This window comes from Macaca thibetana, chromosome 18 (assembly GCF_024542745.1).
Source record: "Macaca thibetana thibetana isolate TM-01 chromosome 18, ASM2454274v1, whole genome shotgun sequence".
NCBI classification, from domain to species: Eukaryota; Metazoa; Chordata; class Mammalia; order Primates; family Cercopithecidae; genus Macaca; species Macaca thibetana.
Window position 1 is genome coordinate 55,522,731 of NC_065595.1, and position 22,098 is coordinate 55,544,828.

Consider the following 22,098-nt stretch of genomic DNA (forward strand, 5'->3'; position numbering starts at 1 on the left):
TCTGGACTGTAGCCGAACAGTCTGCAACTTTGGTGCGGCATTGTTTAGCATCGCTCATTCCTCCCTTTCATTGGCGTCGTTTTCGGAAACATCCCGCATGGACGCTCACCTATGCTTTGGAGGGATGCCTACCAAAACACAGAGCCTGTTTCTAGTCTTAAAAAGAAAATAGAGGAGAAAGGCACATGTTTGTGTTGTGCTGCTATGTGGGGGGCACGCGGATGTGGCCTATAAAAAGGTAGAGAGGACGTGAACTCTGTCAAAAGGAAGGGCGTGCTTGCCCTGTAGGGAAGAGATGGGAGAAGTTTATAAGGAATACAGGAGACAGTCTGGCCTGGACTTCGTTGCAGAGCACAAATAGCAATCAGCAGTGCCATCGTATCTTGGGGCAGATTTATAAGGGGAACGGGAAGGCAGAACGGAGGTGTGTAAATACACGTTGAATATCATAGCTCACTTTCTTTCTTCCCCTCAGTGTTTGCTGTGTAGGCTTTCCTGGCCATGTGACCCATGTATTCAGAGCTGCCTCCTAACCCGGGCTGATTATTGCATTTTTTAAGAGATAAGAGATGAAAGGATTTTGCTAGGACAGCCCAGTGTTGTATGTTAAACAAGTATGCCTCACAAGTGCGAGAGCCACAACAATACACTGACTCTTATTACAGGGCTGGGTTGGATTTGTAGCAAGTTTCCTGGGCAGTACATTTGGGTCTAGCAAATAAGTTTGTACTCACTACTCCACAGACAGGCCCAAAGAGCCTGCCTGTTTCCTCTCCCTCCATTGGAATACAACAAGGGATTTTACCCTATAAGAGGGCCATCCCAGCCTTCCATCCCAGGCCTCTGTGTTAACTTTTTTTTGTCCTTTTTTGGAACACCGGGTTTAATTGGTTTTAGTGTTGTTTTATTTTTATGGTTTTTCAAAAGTGAAAATAGTTCTAAGTAGATTCAAGCATCAGTACAAATAGCCTCAAATTCCAGTTTTGAAGGTTTCTTCACTGAATTTGCATCATGCATTGCCAATTCCACAAGATCAATAATCCATATTTTATTATATAATAAAGGCTACCCGTAAGTGAATTGGCTCATTCATTCCATCTGATTAGCCCTATTGTATTCATGGAGAGAAAAAAGAACACAAACTTACCTTCACCAATGTATTGCATTATTTGGATATAAAAAGCTTCCAGCACTATAGAACAATTGCATAAGGATAAGAGATAATTCATTTCAATATTTGTTTACCCTAAGAAGAATATGACTCCTATCATCCTGTGGTTTTTGGTGACAACTTTAAGCTTCACATCCACTGCGTGGAACTGGTCTCCAGTCAGCCTGGTCTGAGCACCCTTTAACAGGTCTTTCTTCCAGCCAACAGCAAGAATCCCACTCCAAAATTCTGAAAAACAACTGGGATAAACAGTCTTTTTCTTTTATAACCCTTGGAGAGATTCACCTTTTACTTACCCTAAGGCCATTTCCTCTTACTCATCCACGGATTACCATTTTCAAGGTTTTTGAACGCTCGCTGTATTCTCTGAAGCAAAATCTTAGCACAGGTTTGTGCTCACTAAGGTGATGAGAAACTGAGAAGGAAAGGAGTGGTTCATTACTGGGATCTCTCAAGATCACGATGCCTAGTTTAACTTGTGGGTGACACATACTTTCTCGGAGGCTTGGAGTTTTTATACAGGCTTCCAGACTGTCTTTTCATTGCATTCCAAAAAAAATGATTTTGAGAAATATGCTGGCAGTTCAGCATGAAATGATGTGTGTTCTGACACACACTGCATTGTAGCTTAGGAATCTAGCCTGAAGTCATTTTTCTGTAGCGTTTCTATGACTCTGATGAAGGGGAGAAAAAGAAGTTTCCTCTAAAGCGTATGTTTTAGGATGTGACAATAACTTTTCTCCTGTGCGGTGCGTGGGTTCAGTAGACTGTTTCCACTTAACCCTTATTATTGTTTTCTTTCTTGAGTGCCAGGGTTAAGGGGAAGAAATTTTTTCTTCCATTAGTTTTTCAACAACTTAGGTGAGTCTGAAATATATACCCAAGTAAATGGGAACTGTAATAGTGGTGTGTTCAGAATCAATCTCCTCTGCAGACCAGGCAAGGAACATTGAATAGCGTTCATTTATGTGCTGCCAGGTGTATGTCTGCATGTGACTGGGCTGGCCAAACCGCTTTGAATGATTTTCAGTGTTATTAAGCAGACTCACAGGAGCAACAGGACTCGTGACAGAAGTAAAGAGCCCGGTGGCAGGAGTCCTTGGTGAAGGAAAGTTGCACGGAAAGAGAAGCACCACAATGCAGACTCTATTTTAATATCTGAGCTAACAACTCTCTGGGAATATTTCTCTTCCTCTTGTCCAGCCCCTTCTGTGTTGTGGCTGGTTTGCATTTGTGTTTGAAGTGCCAGGCGGTTTAATGAAGTTATTCTTTTATAAATTTTGCAACACTGAAGCAAGCATGAGGGCTTTAAATTAGAATAAGTGCCACTTCTGTATGGCAGGTTCCTTTGAGGACTGATTAGAATGAGGCCTCCCGTTGCCTGGCCCTTTATGCATGGCAGTGTTGCTGTGTGTTCTTGTTTACGGCTCACCTTTGAATTTGCATGAGTTTGCACCATGCCTGCCGCCCGGCCTTCTGTTAGTCAGGACTGTCTTTCTTTCAGGATCATGTTAAATACTTCACTTTAAAGAGATTTTTTAAATTATATTGCTTTATTGTAATGAATTAAAATTAACTTGGAGTAGCAAATTATTTAAGGATGTGAGGGTTATAGATTACTCTCACCATAGCTACAGCACATCTCTGCGTGGAGGAATTAAAGGGTTCTGTTTCCAGTAGCTCTGTGCACCATGAGGGGTGAGGAAACTGTCCCACAGAGACCTAGAAGTAAAGCCAGAAAAGGTACCCAGAAAGTGAGAGGAGAATGGGAACTTCACGTTGTGAGTTTCTGAAGCAAATAGAAGCTCTTCTTGGCAGGGCGGAGAGTGGGGGCAGCTCTGCCATTTTAAGACCTTAAAAAGTGTAAGACAATGGGAAATCGTGGACAAGAAAGAATAAAACCATATCTTAAGAACAGGTTTAATAGAGAATAGGAAATGCACTCAACCGTTCCTGACTTCTTTGTGCCTGTATGAACTTGCTAATAAACCAGGATGATTTTAGGGAGTGGGGAGGGATCGTTAAAGAAAGAGACCTGAAACTTTCAACAATGCACAATAACATACAGGGAAAAAGGAAAGAAAAGCAAGCACACAGGCAAAATTTTTAAAAAGCACCAAATTTGAGTGTGAAATGTTTTCTCCTCTCTCCAAACTCAGATTTTTTATTTAAAGTGGGGGCAACCAAACAGAATTGGGCCCGTGGAATACTTGCATTTTTAAAGGACTTGCTTAGAACTTAAAACAAGAGTTACTTGGGGCTCCTTCTAATTGCATTCTCCGTGCAGGAATAAGTCCCCGGAGAGACAGAAAGATCAAAGGCAAACACCAGGAATTTTACCTGTAGAAGCAATGCATGTATATAACTCTTTTTTTTGCCCTGCACAACACTCACTTGCTTAGGTATGGAAATGGACATGCGCACGTGCGTATTCCCGCGCGCGTGCACACACGCACACACACGCATACACATGCGTACACGCATACACACGCGTACACGCACACACACCCATGCATACACACACAACTCAGGAGGTGACTCATACTTAACATAGTTTATCTAAATTAATACATTGTCCTTTCACAGTTTTATTTTTATATATCTTTACTAAAGCATATGCCATAGTAGACAAGCTTTTTTTTTTCTTTTTTTGGCTTATGGTGGAGAAAGATGTTTTTCTGTTATTCTTAATGATTTATAACATGTTTGACTTACTCTTAATGTGAGTTTACCTCCTAGGGAGTGTGGCAGTGTTTTTAATAAAAGAAATAATACACTACAAGGAAGTGGCATTTCTTTTGCTTTTTGCCCAAGTTCAATAAACTATTTTTCATAATTATTGGAATTTGGTTGAAGGGAATCCGTGTCCCTATCAAGTGGAAAAGCAGAAAGAGTCTTGGCTCCCCCCTTCTTCCTACAAAGGTTACCCTTTGAATATAAATTACAATGCCCTGTGCTTCTCCCATTCTAATCAGATGACCTTTTGAATCTGGTGGACCAGAGTTTAAATCCTAAGCCTGCCAGTCAGTTTTTAAATCAATGCCCTGCTCCACCATCTTTCGGTGTATAACTAAATTTCAATGGATTTCAAACACGGAAGTGAAGTAAATGATGCCAGTGGAATCTTGCAGCTGACTGCAAAACAGCCAAACTTAACTCTGAGATCTTGGCTAAGTGATATGATTATAGTTAATTTCGCTAACTAAATTTTCTTCAGAAACCTTCAGGGATTCAAAATCTAAGAGAAAAGGGAGGAGTTGGAATTTTGTAATGTTTGTAAGAGGACATTTCTGAGCAATTATCAATTTAAGCTTCCATTATTTGCCGCTAATTACTACACAAGGCTGTTAAATATTTAGCAGAAGTTTGTTTAATTGCATTTGACTGGGAAGGGGATGCTTGATAGCTTCAGCAGCAAGAGTTGGTTGTGTGCACTGAGAGCTGGCAGAGAGGAAATTTGTATTCGCCCAGGATGAACACATTACAGTGTCAGACAAGCCTTCTTTTTTTCTTCCTTCCAAAGATTTATTTATCTTTAAGGTATCTAAAATTAGAGCACGAAGAAGGGGCACTGCTCATGGATGTAAAATTGGAAGGAGGTCATTCTTAACCTTGTTTACAGATGTTCTAGTTTAGAAAGCACCAGTGTGATAAATTAAACATTACAGGGGAAAAAAATTAAAGCTTAGCAACAACTGGCACATGGACACATCTGTCTGTGAAGCACTGACTTAATCCCTGAATATCTTATTAGGCAGTATTGCCCATCAAAGCCTTCTGTCCCACAGTACGCTGGAATCCTGCAATTCCAGAATCTTCAGTGAAATCTTTACACTCTCCCTCTCACTGGCTTCGTATAGTTTGATTTAAATTTTCTGCTGGCTTCTTGCATGGAAACAGACAGCTCAATTCATTGTTTTCTTTTAAAAATAAACATTGTACTCTTTAATATATTTCCCAGTGGCCATTTTGCTCTTTTTAGCCTGTTCTTCCCATTCGGCACCTTTTTCCCCCACTCTCGGTGTAGTAGATATTGCACGCTGTTGTCAGTTCCAGAGAAGGAAATTTTCAAGCTTGTCGGGTGTGCATAACAGATAGGGGTCAGCTTGCAACGAAAATTTTACTACTGTTTTTCAGTTCTTAATGGAAAATGGGATTGTCACAATGTTAACATTTCCCATGTATGATGTCACAGTAGAATTTGTCCTTTGGAAGCTGGTGGACTGACGGACTTGTTTTATATCTCCAAAATGTTTAGTTGTCGAAATACTAGGAATGGTTCTATGTTAGCTGCTGGGACTCTGCATTATTTAAATAATTAGTCTTTGCTCAGGCTTCTGAAGACTCACATTAGACTAAGGCTAAGCTAGGTATTCTTGGTACATGGTAACCGCCATGGGCTTTTCTGGCTTAGCTTGATATAGCAGAAAATAGCAAAATGTGGCTAAAATAGCCTTTTTGAACTGACTCCCCACCTCTCTGCACAGCTGGACATATCTGCAGCTCCACCAGATGCTTCAGCTGCTATGCAGTTCCCGCCCTCTGTCCCCTGGCCTCTCAGCTTTGCTGCTGCTCTTCCCTCTACTTCGGGAGCCATTCTATCCCTTTTTACCTCTGCCTCCTCATCGCTCTTGCACCAGGCAGGTGTGACTACTCTAAGAACAGAGCCTCTCACATAAGGTGAAGGGCCCTTACTCTGTGTCCTAGAGCACCCGTCTCTCCAGGTAGAAGGTTTGGGCTATAGCAATGAATGTCCTTTATCTGGACAGCTGGCCCAGCCGTAGGACTAACTCTTAAGACCTTGAGCGTTGGCTTCAACCCTCTGGGACTTAATTTTCTCATCTATAAAATAAGATACTGGACCAGATGCTGCTAGGTACCACCCCCAACCCCCAGCTCTGAAACCAATTTTTTCTTTCTCTGCAGCATTACTTACAGGTGTAGTTGATTCACCTGCCATTGGGTCTAGACCAACAAATTGAGGATGATGGCTCTGTAGTTCTTTCAAAGTAGATAGTTGTTTCTATTCCCCAAACACTGATTTCCTGAGTCTAATATTTGGGTCCCTTTAAATATTATTAGATTGTAAATATCCCTAAAGCAGCATTGATTGATTGCCACTAAAACATACCATCTTTGTTCATCAATGGTACATGAATGGTCTTGATAAGTCACTAAAAGAATGAACACTTCTGGAAATACTTGGTTCTTCACTTAAACAATGCCATTTATTATATATCTCAAGGAATTCTTTCTACAGTTCCTGTACACTTGCCCACGTTCACCCTTTGACTACATTTTACTGCAGTACAGTATATATTTACTGCAGTATAGTCTCATGTGGTATATATGTGTCCCTTTGCAATTCTCATTTTCAGGTGGGGAAGATACCATCTTAGAATGAAGACCAAGTACCATTCTCAAGCATGGTATAGCAAGCTCAATGTATTTTCAATACAAAGTCAATTCAAAACAATTATATGTCTTCCTTATAACCACCTGTTCCTGTATCTGATCTCTAATTTAAACCTGTCAATAACAAGACAGGTCATTAACAAGACCTCCTCGTTACAGCTATTTAACACACCTCATAGACCACCATTTCTTCTTCCCCTTTAGATCAGTTCTTCCCTGCAGATTCTTCAGATCCCTTTAATGCAGAACTCGCCTTATCTCCCAGCTTTCATTTATTCATGCACAAATGTGTTTCAAACAGTATAAGGCAGTGTTCCTCAATATCTCCCTGGTGGGAGAGATGCTTCCCACCAAGAGATATGTGGCAGTGTCAGGGGACATTTCTGCTTGTCTCAACTGGGAAGATGCTACTAGCATGTTGGCGATAGTGGCCAAGGATGCTGCTCAACATCCTACAATGTCCAGGACAACCCCCTAGAACAAGAAGAATTGCCCAGCTCCAAATGTCAGTAGTGCTGAGGTTGGGAAACCCTGCTTGTATAAGGCAGGCCCCACTGGCCTTCTGAAATCTATTTTCAGGCTCCTCTCTGGAACCAAGCAAGTGAATGGGATGTGTTTTATATAATGACTGAGAAATGGTGTACTGGATGGTCTTCTAGGTTGCTTTGAATGAGATGGATGAACTTTATACTATAGTTACAAGGTCTAGTGTTTGGAACATAAACTCATCAACATGCCAGTGTCCTCATCCATCAGGATTATCTCAGATCACCCTTTTTATGGACATAGTTAGCACAAATGTCCAGAGAACAACAACAAAAATGTCCTTCAGTGAGGTTAGAATGTGAAATTGTTTCCTATGGGAGGTATGATAGAAACTCATTGCCAGAATCATTTAAAACTGGCCTAGTGTGTAAAGTTTACCAAACAATTATGTTCCTACAGGGGGACAAACGGAATGTCCTAATAGTCCTTTTCCTTCTTTAATATCTTGTATTCTTCTGATCACTTCTGATGATGCCATTTCACCTTTTGCTTTAATATAGCTTAGTGTCATCCAGAAAATGCTTTGAGATGTCAGACCAAGCCCATGTGAACTGTTAAATGTCAAACGAAAATGCATCAGTGTCTCTGTAAGTTCATGGTGATGACATTACCATGTGAAAAAATAAAAAGGGAAATTCTGTCCGTGCAAACATGATCATAAATGCAACATTCATGGCATCAAGAGAGGGGCAAAAGCATATCATGACAGTTTGGAAATGCCATTGCTATGTCATAATAAAAGAGTAGAACTTCATTCTAGCAGATTCTACAAATGTAAAGATTATGAGTCAACTTCCCTGGCTATGAAAAATCCACTATGCATATGTCTTTTCGATTCTCATAGCACTTAGGGAAAATATTGTTGTATATTTGTCCTTTAAAAAATATTCATTGAACTGTAACATAGCTCACAAAAATGCAATATCCACAGATATGGTCCTGCTGTTTACCTGGTAAGGTCCGTAAAAACACAATTACCCCAGATTTCTCCAGCCAGGAATTATACAGTTGTGGGTAGTAGAAACTTTGGGGTGGGCAAAGTGGGGTACTTGAGGGTGATTTTGGTCTTCAGTGTAATTTTTAGAACATTCCTAATGGTACTCCCAGAGCCGTAGCAATTTACTTTTCATCAGTTTAAAATTATGAGTACTTTTGTAATTGTGTGGACTTTGAAAATGTTAATTTATTAACATTCACATCCTGTTAACCTTATTAAGATGCTTAAAGGTCATCCTTTGCCATTGTGACTATTTTTTCTCTTAATGTTCAGGGGAAATAACCCAGGATCCTGTCATCATTAGCTGTATACACTTTTAAAACTATTTTCCTAGCCTAAGAAGTTGGGAATGAAAAAGAGAGAGGGTGGAAATGTAAAAATCTTGATTAGAAAGTATAATTTAATAGAACATGTATTGAACCAAATGTATTGATTAATGTAGAAGATATAGTACTTATATTGATTCAAACCAGAGATTTAGTACTAAAAGCTCTAAGCCAAAAAGCTGTTGCAGATTGCTACAAAAGTCAGTTTAATGCTGTCCTTGAGAATGCCTTCACAAAGAAATTCTTCTAATGTTTGAGGACTAGGTAGAATGCGGTATATGTCAGTCTGATCCCGGAGGGTTTTATTTTGTACTCTAATAGCTGTTACGAGCCTACATTATATCCAAGGAGTAATTTTCCTTAGGGGTGCCCGGCTCGCTTTGTGTCAATATTCTAGCATTTTAAGTCACGTACAGTATATGCTTCTGGGAACGGGGAAGGAGCCAGCCAGACTCATAATGGTCTGCATTCATTAATAAAGGCAGAAGCTTCTGTCCCTCCATTGCCCACTACAGGGATGCCTCTTTGGCCTTCAGGGACCCGTACAGACACATTTAAAGAAAGCTTTATTTTGAGTGGGCAGGAGATGAAATGTAGGACTTGCAGGCATTTCCTAAGTCAGCTATATGCCCAAGCACAGGGGTGACCTTAATGGGTCAAAGAAGAATGCAGGTCAAAAGACTTATTATCCAGCCTGTTGGAAACCAATTGCTTTTGTTTAAAAAAAAAATAAAAAATGAAAAAAAGCAATAGTGCTTAAAGGTGGACGGTAGTGTAGAATTCTGTTTGCAGCCTGTAACTGCAAGGCTCTATGTGAACTGGAATATACTTCCAGAAAAATAAGAGCATACTGATTATCCTCAGTGTTTACAGATAAAGGTCCAACCCAAGTGATAAAAGGAAGGGTAATATAATTAGTTAATCAGTGATGATTGATTACGGATGTTTGTGTTCTTCAACTAAAGGAAAACAACACACTGCCATGGTGTTGTCACCATCTGTTGAAAGAAACAGCCACATTTAATCTTTATATTTCTTTATTTCTTCCCGCCTTGCATTGTTTCTGAGCCACAATTGCCTACTATTTCATCTAGTTAGAAAACATCTCATTTAAATTGAATACAACTGCAGTTTAAATTCGGGTTTCTAATGGCATAGTGAATTAGTGGAAAGCTTGTTGTGTTTTTTTTTTTTTTTCATTCCTTTTTAAAATAGCATGCTGGCTCTTTGAGTTTTAAAAGCTTGTCAGAATTTGTTTGAAACAAAAGGCTATAAATAAACAAGTCATGGTAAAAATGATTAACATCTTTGAATCAACAGATTTCACAAAACTTCCATTCAAATGCCGTTTTTGTTTTTATGACCATTGATGCGTAACATTTTGCCGATGCCAACAGAGTGTTACAAAGCACAGACGAGACATGGTCTCTGCCAAAGAGTTAGAAAAGTGAAGGCGATCTCTGGGCATAAGTTTTGGGGTTGGGAATTTAATTTTTCAGCCCTGGGAAGATAGGTTCCCCCTGGCTTTCCTCCAAAGCTGAATTTCATCATTGATATAGGTGCAAAAATTCAAATTTACATCAAGATTGCAGGAAAATGGAATGTCTTTAGCCAAGGTGAACAGTTTCAAAGGATCATGGATTTTTATTTTTACTTAAAAATATTTTTCTTGGATTGCATTTTAAATAGGATTAAACTGTTTGACCAGTAAATGTGGTCAGCTCTCAGAGAAAAAGGAGGCTGAATTAATCATTTGTTAGAGTGCCAAGCCCAAAATGAGAATTCCAGTCTTGTAAAATGAAAGGCATCTCATATTTAAAAAGAAATACATAGTGCTAGAAGGGAATTTTTAAGGCCCTCATCTGTTTTTTAGCTTTCTAAGTTTAATTTCACATTTATAGAGAAAAAAAAAATACATACAGCACACTCCTTCCAAATGGGGCCCTTTCCAGTAAAGAAAGTGCTTTTGAAACCTCGCTATTAAGGTATCATACCTAGATGGATCTTCTTTTAAGCTTTAAGGTATGTTGTGGATTTGATTTTTTTTTAACACAAACCCCCCTCGTGTAAAACAACTGTTCATAACTGGGATTAATGGTTTGCAATTTTCAGTTACTTAGACATGGGGTCTCCAGGAGATGGCTTTTTGCAGAGTACAATATGGCTCTCTGTGGGATTACAGAAGTTTTCTTCTCTTCCTACTTCCTTTTCTGTCTTCACCCCCCACCTCCACCGATGCACCGATGTTGCACTGATGTTCTTCTCGATTATGTAAAACACTTTCCCTTCATTGGAACAGATATTTTTTCTCATAACCCGTCATTGCATTAAAGTACTTTAGGGACTGTGAATTGCTGTGTAAAATTGGTGAGATTACCCACTGCTTTGTTCTAGTGTAGTGGTTTCCTCTGGACCTAAAGAGCTGAAAACTCTTGCACAGAGAGAAGGCTGCTTGTGGATGGCCTGGCAGCACTTTTCTGCTTTCTGCTCATATGCATTTGTGTCCTTGCTGTCTCAGGACTGGTTCTGTGGTGTGGCAAGTAGCCAGGGGGAGAGCAAAGTGGGCCTCAGAGCGTACCCTCTCTTTGCTTGGCGCTTCTGCTGTCTACTTTTTAATCCTTCCCTCTTGCCTCTTGTCTCCCTTTCTGAAGAAATAATGTCTATGAGCGTCAGAAAACACAAAAAACACTGAGTGCGCCCATGAAACAACTTCTTGTTTTTCTAGTCAGAGAATCTTTAGTCAAGTCCAGAGACTAGGACTTCGCGTCTGTTCTCCCCAACACCTAAAAGCCAGTCGGAAAAACCATGGCTCAGATATTCTATTCCTTCCCCCAGAAGATGAAATGAGGCCATTTGTATTTCCAGTGGACTTGAAATACTGCGTGGGGGAGGAGAACAGACACGTCCCCTAGATCCTCAAAGGTGGCAAAGGCAAGCCCTTGAGGATGGAGCAGAATCCCATGGTGGGGTTGTTTCCGATACAAATATATCCATTGCCCAAGAACCTCTAGGAACATGCTGACTTCCGCCATGAGAGTCACTGCCAGTGGTGGACAGCCAGGCCTGGGGAGACCCTGCCATAGCTCTCTGTTGGGCTGGAGCGAAAAAGGGGAAACCAAAGAAAATGAGAATAAGAGACCTCCGTGGTCTGCAGGCATCTCCAAACCAAGAGGACTTCCTGCCTTTACATTTCTCACGCCAGATTTCTTATGTTGATATTACTTACATTGGGTTGCTTTATTTTTGAATTTCACAAGCCATACCCTTATCCTTCTCACAAATGATTTGTATTCCTCTCTCTTATATACGAAACATAACCCCTTTATGAAACAACTTCAGTCTGTTGCAGTAAGTGACGTATGTGTATTTGTTCATGTTCCTTGCACCTCTGAAGAGACCTGTATGGCTTTGGTTGAGGATGAAAGCATACAACACACAACCATTGCCAACTGTTACGGGCAGTTTGTTTTGGGTTCTCGTTTTGTAGCATCTTGATATGAGCACATATAAAACCACCAGGAAAATTGCACTGTGTACTCTTTCACTAACCCCTAGAATCCAATCACATGTGGATCGTCCATCATAAGCACTTAAACATTTGAAAATAATGTTATTAAACTGATTTTTTTTTACTTTGATTTTGGTAAGAAGAGAAAAACACCCGTCTTTCTGTCAGAGTCGTTTCATTTAGGCAAATACAGGTTGAGTATTCCGTTTTTAAAATGCTTGGGACCAGAAGTGTTTTCGATTTCAGATTTTGACATATTTGCATATATATAATGAGATGTCTTGGGGATGCAACCCAAGTCTAAACACAAAATTCATGTATATTTCTCATATACCTTATACACATAGCCCAAAGGTCATTTTACACAGTATTTTCAATAATTTTGTGCATGAAACAAAGTTTGAGTACACTGAACCGTCAAAAAGCAAAGGTGTCACTAGCTTAGTCACCTATATGTCATATGTCGGTGCCCAAAAGTTTCAGATTTTAGAGTATTTGGATTTTGGATGTTCCCATTTGGAGATGCTCAATCTGTATTATATCTTCTTATACTTATTTGGTCATTATTTTTGGACTTTTTAAAAATAAAAAACCTTTCTATAAACTTGACTCTGAGATAGCAAAAGATATAAGAAGGCTTAGACGTGGTGTATTTTGAGTAATCAAACTTTTATTGTTTATAACCTTTCTGAACAGAATCATGTTGATTTTTAAGAAAATAGCAAAGTTTTTTGGTCTCATGAGTACTTTTATTACCCTTTCTCTCTACATCTTGGTGACAAGTACTTTGCAGAAGTATTAAAAATCAATATACCGATAAAAGAGCTGGCATAAAAACAATTTGCTACTTCCTGTATTCACTTTGAGGCCGAGACTATTAAGATATGGATTAAATAAGGGAGAATGAAATACTGTTCTCCGTCATGATTTGTCATCCATCTTTTTCAAAAATGAGCTAAATGTAAAATGGAACAAGGAAGACCTAAGTCCTCTTCACAAGGCTCCCAGCTCCCCCACTTCTGCACCTAGCCCCAATTGGTTCTCAGCTGAACCTCTGGTCATTCAGCCTGTATTCAGGGAGCAGGCAGTTTGCTAGTTGCTGTAAAGGATGAAGAGATAACAAACATCTCTAAGATGAATCCCTCTGCTTAAAATACTCCAGTGGCTCCCTTCACCTACAAGACAGTCTGAGCTCTTTAGCAAGGTAGAAAAGGACTGCTCATATTCTTGCCCCAAACCAGCTCCATCTTCACATCTCATGAGTATTGTTGATTCAGAACATTCTCCAGAAGAATTCAACCAATCTAAATAAGTTGCAGGTCTGCAAACGTACCTTGCATATTCCTATTTCATTGCCCTGACCCATGTGGGTCCCTTGGCCTAGAGTGCCCTCCCTGTACTCTCTGCTCATGTTTCCAGCTGTCAGTGTGCTGGATCCACTGTGAACCCTTCCCCAAGGGCTAGGCAGGTTTAGGTGTGGCCGTGACATTTCTGTGTTCTTTTCTAATAGACTGCTTGCCATCTTGCTTTACAGTTATGTGCCCACATGACCTTCTTTAGAAGTGAGCACTTTGAAGGCATGAAGGCAAAGACCATGCCCTTCCTCTCCAGCAGCCCTTGCCTTGCCAGCCAGTCACTGAGATAGCCAATCCCTCTTTCCTGAGCACTGCAGCGCTATGGCATGTGCCAGGTGCTGATGTATGTTTCCAATAGATGCTTGTAGAGGAATGAATAAATGAATGAACATCAGAATTACCAGCGTGGGTGAGAGCCAGGCCTACAAATAATCATGAGACAAGACCTAGGATGCATCCTATATAAGCAGTATAAAGTGCAGCAGGAAATCAGAGAAGGGAGAGATCCGTGTTAGATGGGGTGAGGATGAAAGTGGTGATATTTTGAGCTAGGCCCCAAGGTTGTAATAAGAAGGGATTAGGGTCAGGGGATACAGGTGAGTAGTGAGAGAATATGGCTCCAGGAAAGCGCAGAGGAGGAGAGTGGAGATCAGGCCATCTCCAGGCTTATGCTCCAAGCAAATATCCCGCAGATCTGTGACTATCCTCCAGGCCTGGTTCTGGAGCCTCCCCACCTGCCGTCCACCCTCAGAGCATGGCTGGTGGTCCTGAGTTGCCCGGCAATCCCAGTTACCCTCTCACAATTTGGAAAGAAGGTGTTCACTCAGAAAGGGGACACGCTAGCATAGACGAGCGGAGACCACCAATATACAGCGCAGGCTGGTCAGCTGAGAAAGAGCATCCAGGGACTGAGGAGACATGGCAGGCTACTGTAATCTCCTGAGACATGCTATGACCACAGCCCAAAGCCCACCCTTGGGAGGGGCGCTGCTGCCACTGTCCATCATCTGCCGGGTAACTCTGGCATTTCATACCCATATTCAGGGGCAGATAGAGCCCTTGTTGTCAAGATGTTACAGTCTCGGAGGGATTGGAACAGAGGCATGTGTAACCAATCGAAGTCATGCACAGATACATAAAACTGTTAAAACAGTGCTACCTGCTTCTTGAACACTGGGTCCTATCTTAATAAGAAGAGATGATGGATGGTGAGAGGGTATTATAGAAAGACATGGCAGAGGTGAAGAAAAGGCAAGGTGCCAGCCAGCCATCTCACAGTAAGGAGGCTCCTGCCCTGGCCTCTCCTTCCAGGCCCTCATGGGTGGCAGCAGGTTCAGAAGATCTCTGGGTCTGTTTCTCCCTGGGAAAGGAGCATTCTATTTTTTTTTTTTTTTTTTTGCATTAGAGGGCACGCATGAGCACTATTCATCAGAGGGCAGAAGCTCATTGTTCAAGTCATTGTGAATTAATTACATGTATATATGCTTGGTCTGATGAAAACGAAATCACTGAAGTTTGTTTTCCCTCTCTCCCTTTTTTTTTTTTTTTTTTTTTTTTTTTTGTTATTTACAGAATCATACAATGACCCAACACAGCAGTTAGTGCAAGTACAGTCTCTCAAGGAGAATTGCTTTTGTGGCACAAAAAGGGAACATGTTTTACTCTTTGCACGAAACTTTCATTGTTAATGTATATTATTCAGAAACATTGTATTGTACCATAAAACTTGTATTATCAAAACTGTTGGATGTTCATGTGTTTGAACTTTTGCGCACCAGATAGACCCCTTGTATATAAAGTGTTGCACATGTATTATGTCGTCTGATACTAAAATGGTCTTATAAAGACAAGTGGACTTGGGCCCTATTCAGGCAAGATTTAAAAAAAAAAAAAAAAAAAAAAAAAAAAAACGTATGACCAAAATGGCTTAAGATAAAGTATTTTTAAGGAAGAAAGATTAAAAACAACTGTTATACATGAGACTATGGTTGGACTTCCTTTTCTTTACACTTAAGCCTAGAATTTCTCTTTTGGTATATCAGCGCTTAAATCTAAGACTATTTTTTATTGCTGAAGATTCTTGCAAACCATGAAGAGATGTTCTCACAGAACAGAACCCCACAGCTGGATAAGGCCCGTATATATATATTTGTAAGCCTTGCAATGTGACAGGTAGCATCACTATATATGCAATAGTTGTTATGTAGACTGTCAAAGAATTTTTTTTCCCTGGATACATTTGAAGCTTTGAGTGTTCAAGGTTTTCCTTAATGATTTCACGCAGCCAAATTCTTGAATCAGTTGAACTAACCTGTATGTTACTGTTATTAATGTTTACTCTGCGGTCTGAACCTGGAGATTACTGGAATTGTTTTCCAAGAGGAAATAAATTCAGTTTACCATTAGGGATGAGTGTATTTGTGTGTTTTCTTTCTCTAGTTACTACATCATTAAAAAAAAAATCTAATTGCCTGCACCCTTGGATGTGAAATCTGCTCTTGAGCATATCACAGGCATTACCTCAATCATATTTAACCTTTCACACTGGGCCAAATGCATCTGGAAGGATATTCATCACTCTTCATAGGGAAGGAAGCAGACACAGTATCCTTCTACTCTGTCACATACTAACAGGTCACACTGTACTTGAGGATTCTGACATCACAGATGGATGTGATGGCTGTTTTCTGCATAATTTGCAGCCCAATTCATGTCATGCTGTGCAAATCTGAACTCAAAGTAGATGGCTGCAATTTGAGAGGCAGTTTGGCTTATGTGTACTTAAGAAGCAGCATTGTTCATTCAGAAGACAAAGCACAGAGCGAGGAGTCAGATGGTTGTTTGTTGTAGTTCTGGCACTGCCTCCCGATGGGCGTTCCTTCACCTCCTGGCCTTGGTTCCTCCAGCCCGGGAAGGTAACAGAACCTGGTCATCAGCCTTCACCCAGGCGTGGGGCATCTCTGGAAGGTTGCCTCCGCTACGCCTCCGCTACAGCCTGCCATCCAATGGTGAATAAGTAGGAGGTCTAATTTCAGAGCTTCTTTTTGTTTTTTGAAAGAAGAGAATTGCTATGTGTAACGTGAACCCTGATATACATGTTTAGTCAAAATTGGTAAGTAAAGACCTGGTAATCATGGGCAACCTTCATGCAAACTATGCTGAAAATATTTAAGCCACTGTGAGTTTGTTTACCTCTTCTAAGCTCTGAGATCTTTGAACCTTAAACAAACAAGAATCATCACAGCACTTTTTTGGTGGGGAGCTAAAAGCAGGGAACAGTTGACTTTGTTGTGACCACGTGTCACCAGAACCATTGATGAAACCGAGATTACCATCGCCACAGTGCATAACCCCCATCCCGTGGCTCTCAAGCCTTAACCTGTGCCAGAATCACCTAGAGAGCTTGGTACATCCTGGGGTGCTGGGCCCAACTCCCAGAGCTGCTGATTGAGTCGGCCTGGGGTGGGCCTCAAAACTGTGCCCAAGAAGTTCCCAGATGATGCTGATATTGCTGGTGTGGGGGCCACACGTTGAGAACCACTACCCTACCCTATTTCCAAGGTAGTCGAATACATTAAACATAAGTAATCAAGTGGAGTGGTGGCAAATTACACTATTACGTTAGCAATATAAGAAAAGTTTGGTCGAATTTTAAGATCATTCAGAAATAAGCATTTTATAATGATTAAAGTATGTGTGCTCACCACAATGTTGTGTGTGTGTGTGTGTGTGTGTGTGTGTGCGCGCGCAGATGGTTCCCAACTTTTAATGGTTCAGCTTACAATTTTTTGTTTATTGTTTTTTGGTTTTTGGTTTTTTTTTTTTTTTTTTTTTGAGACGGCGTCTGGCACTGTCACCCGGGCTGGAGTGCAGTGGCACGATTTCGGCTTACGGCAACCTCCACGTCCTGTCCTCAAGCAATTCTCCTGCCTCAGCCTCCCAAGTAGCTGGGATTGCAGGTACCCACCACCATGCCCAGCTAAATTTTTGTATTTTTAGTAGAGATGGGGTTTCACTGTGTTGGCCAAGCTGGTCTCAAACTCCTGACCACGTGATCCACCTGCCTCGGCCTCCCAAAGTGCTGGGATTACAGGCGTGAGCCACCGCACCTGACCCAGCTTATAGCATCTTTATCACGGTGCAAAAGTAATACACATTCAGTAGCTCCTCAAGTTACAATGGGGTTACATCCGGCTAAATCCATCATAAGTTGGCGAACATCTGTATTCAGCTTCATAATGCTGGGAAAACCTGCATCTATACATTTCACAATGGATTGCCAGCATGCTATTTAATTAAAAAGCTTTTTCACCAGCTACATAAATAATGAAGTACACTGAGAATATGCAAGTACATCTATAATTAAAATACTTAGCTATATTTTTTAAAAATTAAGATCTCTGGTCCATTCAGGATTTTGCATTTAGAATGAAATAGTCGTGCTTAATAATGATTTTTTTTAAAAGCTTTAAAACGTCTGGTTATTAATGAGTGAGTTATATTTTACTAAAGGTAAGCTGCTCTGTATTTACAGAAAGCAGGTTATGTGTCAACCCGGGGATATATCCCAAGTTGCCTTTAACAACATTGCCTCTCAGAGACTTCCCAGACTGTAGTATAAAAACCAGGAGTTGGAATTCTTAGGACGCATCAGAGGCTGTGTTTGCCATTCTCCCTAGAAGCCTCCACACGACTGGGCATCAGGCTCCTTCAGCACAGACGCAGTTCAGCCTCTTTCCAGACAAAGCCGGGAGGCTGGAGGAGTTGTCCATTATTTGCTCCATAAAACTGGTTGATCCTCCAGTAATTAGGAGGTAGTTCCTACTTAGCAGGTCCTTCCTCCTTAGAACCAGCCGTTCTTTGGGTCATAAATACTGAACGGTGCTTGGAGCAGTCATTCCCCTCATTGGCTTGTTACCTTGTTTATATTTACATCCTACCTCCTTCCCTGAGGATATAAAAAAGCAACTTAAAGATGAGCAAAACATTAATAGGAAAATCAGCATCTTGTGAAGTCAGAGGGGAGAAAATACACTACAGTAGTTGCCTTGTTTTATGCTTCCGTTTTGATTTTGAGTGCATTTTAGCATTAACTTGGAGCTTCTTGGTAGTAAAGCGGGGAAAACATCCAGAAAGGAAGGAATATATCAGTTCCTCAAGAGAGAAAATGCTTCCCTAGCACTTAATTCCAAAAGAAATTTCTCCAAGGCCTTATAGAAGGGTAGGTGACCAATATAATAGCTGCTATTCCTGACCATAATTTTATGACTTAATACAGTGTTTACTTATCTGGAGAAATGCTATTGCATCTATGGTTAGAGCCTAAGATGCTGCTAAACTCATAATATACAGGACAGGTCTGCACAACAACGAATTATCTGGCCCAAAATGTCAATAGTACAGAGGTTGAGAAATTGCTCTAATGTAAAGTTGTATGTGATTTGCAATGGCCCAAACTTCTTTACATTGGAAGGACCTGGGGAACTTTAAAAACATCCATTGCCTGAGTCCCACCCCAGAGATCCTGACTTAATTGGTCTCCAGCAGCGGCCGCCAATCCCAGAGCCACAGACCATTATGGGTCTGTGTAGCCTGTAAGGAACCGGGCTGCACAGCAGGAAGTGAGTGGCAGGCAAGGGAGCAGAACCAAGCTTCATCTGTATTTACAGCCACACCCCATCCCACTCACATGACTTCCTGAGCTCCGCCTCCTGTCAGATCAGCGGCAGCCTTAGATTCTCATAGGAGCGCAAACCCTATACTGTATGCAAGCGATCTAGGTTGAGAGCTCCTTATAAGAATCGAATGCCTGATGATTTGCCATTGTTTCCCATCACCCCCAGATGGGACCATCTAGAAGCTTCAGGAAAACAAGCTCAGGCCTCCCAGTGATTTTTTATTGTGGTGAGTTGTATAATTATTTCGTTATATACTACAATGTAATAATAATAAAGTACACAATAAATGTAATGCACTCGAATCATCCTGAAACCATCCACCCATGACCCTGGTCCATGGAAAAATTGTCTTCCACAAAACCAGTTCCTGGTGCCAAAAAGGTTGAAGACCACTGGTCTAGAGCGCAACTTGGATATCAGAAACTCCTCTGCTCATTCTAAGGGGGCCAAGTTTGAGAACCACTGGGTTCTGTAGCTGACATTCTCAGGTGAGTGTACGTGACTCAAGACTAGAAATTAGACAAGAACGTTAGAGAAGTGGTGTGGGCCTTAGACTCTCTTTCCTCAACACTGATTTTTACAATGGGGCATTTCATGATTATTTTAACCCTGAAGTAACACAATAACCAATAGCAAATCTGTGAAGAGGGAGAAAGGAAGAAATAACCCAGAATCCCATCACCCTTACACCTGATCCAGGGATTATAGACTCAGCAAGTGAGAAACCTGGCGCGGGGGCCTCTAGCAACCTGGAGAGCAAATGTCCCCTCCCCTGCCCCACTGTTGCCTGCAGGGAAACAGGCTCCCGGTGCCAGATTGCCTCGTGCCTTCCGAGGAGCCAGCAATCCGGGTGGCTACATGCTATGTTCCAATTTCCAAATGTTGGCAACCTATTCCATTTTTTTTTTTTTATTATTCAAACTCTGCTGGCCCCCACTGTGGGCCATATGAGACACACTTTCAGGCCAGGCTTGAATCTTGGATTGCCAGTTTTGACCTCTGGCATCAACTGTTGTTTTTTTTTTTTTTTTTTTTTTTTTTTTTTTTTCCTAATTATTCTCATTCCAGCCCATTTTAAATGTTTGCTTTAAAAGAACGATATGACTTTTGTATATAAAAGTTCAAATCGTGCTTTGTTTTCAATTAGCATTATATGCAGTTTTGAAGCTGCTCTGTGACCTTCACATTGCTTAATGCTGAACTGAGTAATCCAGCGAATGGATGTGTTCTATATGAGGCTGCCCTTATTTCTGGATATTTAGATTTCAGACAGATTTTTGGGGGTGATAAAGGATAACAAATGATAGAAAGTTAATATTCTCTGATGCAAGTCAGATAATGCTAAATTCTGTGTTGTGAATGGGGGCCAGATTAATATGCTTTAGAAATCATGTAAATGGGTGACAAGATTGACATTCTACTTTGAAAACTGACAAGCATAACCAGTGTTCCAGCCCCAATGGAAGGTCACAGCGCCAGAGACCCTCTAGGGACCCCCACAGGCTGGGCTAGGCTTCCCAGAGCAGCTCTGGGTCAGTTTCAAAACATGGACAAGGACTCCAGTGAACCCTCAAGTTCTGCTCTGTAGAGCATGGCAGCCTGACTTTGTGTCTGTTTGTGCCTGTTGGGGTGCGACATTGCAGAACTCTTGAGAAAGGAAGCTTGGAAATCCAGATCCCATTATAGAACACCTGCAAATGCTTCTCCATTTAACTTCAGCAGGCCAGAGACACTTACCACCTCCCTTGTGTGGAGGAAGCGCCTACCAAAGACACTGAAAACTGGAGTTCAAGAAAGAGGGATGATTTAGGCTAAAATAGGCCAGCATGGGTTCCTGGCAGAGTCCCAAAGCTCAGGTCTGGTTGGCACTGCATTCCTGGGTGAGTGCCCCCTGAGACTGCAGAGTGGCCTCGACCATCTCTGCCAGATTCCTCTATAATGAAGTCAGCTGTCAACTCCTTGGGGGGAAAAGCACAGAGCCCCTTTATTTCCAAGCAGGTGTTGCAGCATATTAAAGGTTGAATTCCATCTTGTGCTCACATCCTGAATGAGCCAGTTTGCAGGCAAGCTCAGTTCTTTCTGCAAAGAGGGAAACTTGGCAATGGTGGAGGCTGAGTACTTAAATGGCAATCAACTTCTGGCTCATATCAATTAATTCCTTCATGGACTTCTGCCTAAGTATAGCATCTTGAATTCCCAGCTGCGGCGGCTATGAAAAACAGCCCAAACAACACACGCCACCATCTCAGGGAGGGCGCACCAGCGGAATGACGGGCGACGCTATCTCAGGGCAACCGCGGATGTTGATTTCGGGCTCTCTCTTTGTTTACCTGCAGAATACGGAGAATAACATACACTCATTTCTCAGGGTGGGGAATTCTTCAAGAAAACATCAACTAAGTCTAAGAAAAATCACTCTGAGGGGAATCACCTCTTTTTGGCTTTAAAATACCTAGATCCAAAGTAAGAGTGAGATGTGGGAGCAGAATGCAGGATAGAAAATCAGAGGATGGCTTTATTGTGAGCAATATCTTCTCAGAAACCCGAAAGCCCCATTCCAAAATGATCTCCATCCCAAGGAACCTACCAGAGTCCTGTCCATCTCTGTTCCATGAACAAGGAGCTCTTTGCTCAAGGGCTGCAGACAGGGTGATGCTCTGTGCCATGTGAGATTTGGCCATTCTTCAACTCATCTGGTTGATGCAGACGGTACGATTCAGACCGCAACATCCACGTGGGGATGTGAACATTCAAAAGTCTCTCCTCATCTAATGATCTAATAATGTGACTATCACCAAGGTATAACCAAAAAGTCAAGGTCACCTGGGAGGGGCAAACACATTTTTCCTCTCCTGAGTATGAACAGCACTGGTTTCTCTCCCTCTCTGCTTTCTTTTTCTGAGTCAGTGGAAGAGTCTAGTCCCAAAGCCTTTGGTTCCCTGAGGCTCTTACATCATCCAATATGGTAGCCACTAGCTAATTAAAGATGTGGCTATTTAAATTAATTTAAATTAAGCAAAATAAAAAATTCAGTTCCTCAGTCTCACTAGGAACATTTCATGTCTTTGGTTGCCACATGAGGTCCATGACTTCCATATGGAA

At 41.3% G+C, this 22,098-nt stretch overlaps 1 protein-coding gene across 3 annotated transcripts in view; it reads left to right on the forward strand.

Annotated features, from left to right (window-relative positions):
• The window catches only part of ZNF521 (zinc finger protein 521), a 292,034-nt gene extending 276,309 nt beyond the window's left edge, over positions 1 to 15,725 (forward strand). For all 3 annotated transcript variants that reach the window (XM_050767943.1, XM_050767941.1, XM_050767942.1), the window contains one exon: positions 14,891 to 15,725. In XM_050767943.1, coding sequence (XP_050623900.1) covers positions 14,891 to 14,920 — 30 coding nt within the window. In that variant the 3' untranslated portion in view covers positions 14,921 to 15,725. The remainder of the gene's footprint in view (positions 1 to 14,890) is intronic.
• Positions 15,726 to 22,098: the final 6,373 nt, after the last annotated feature.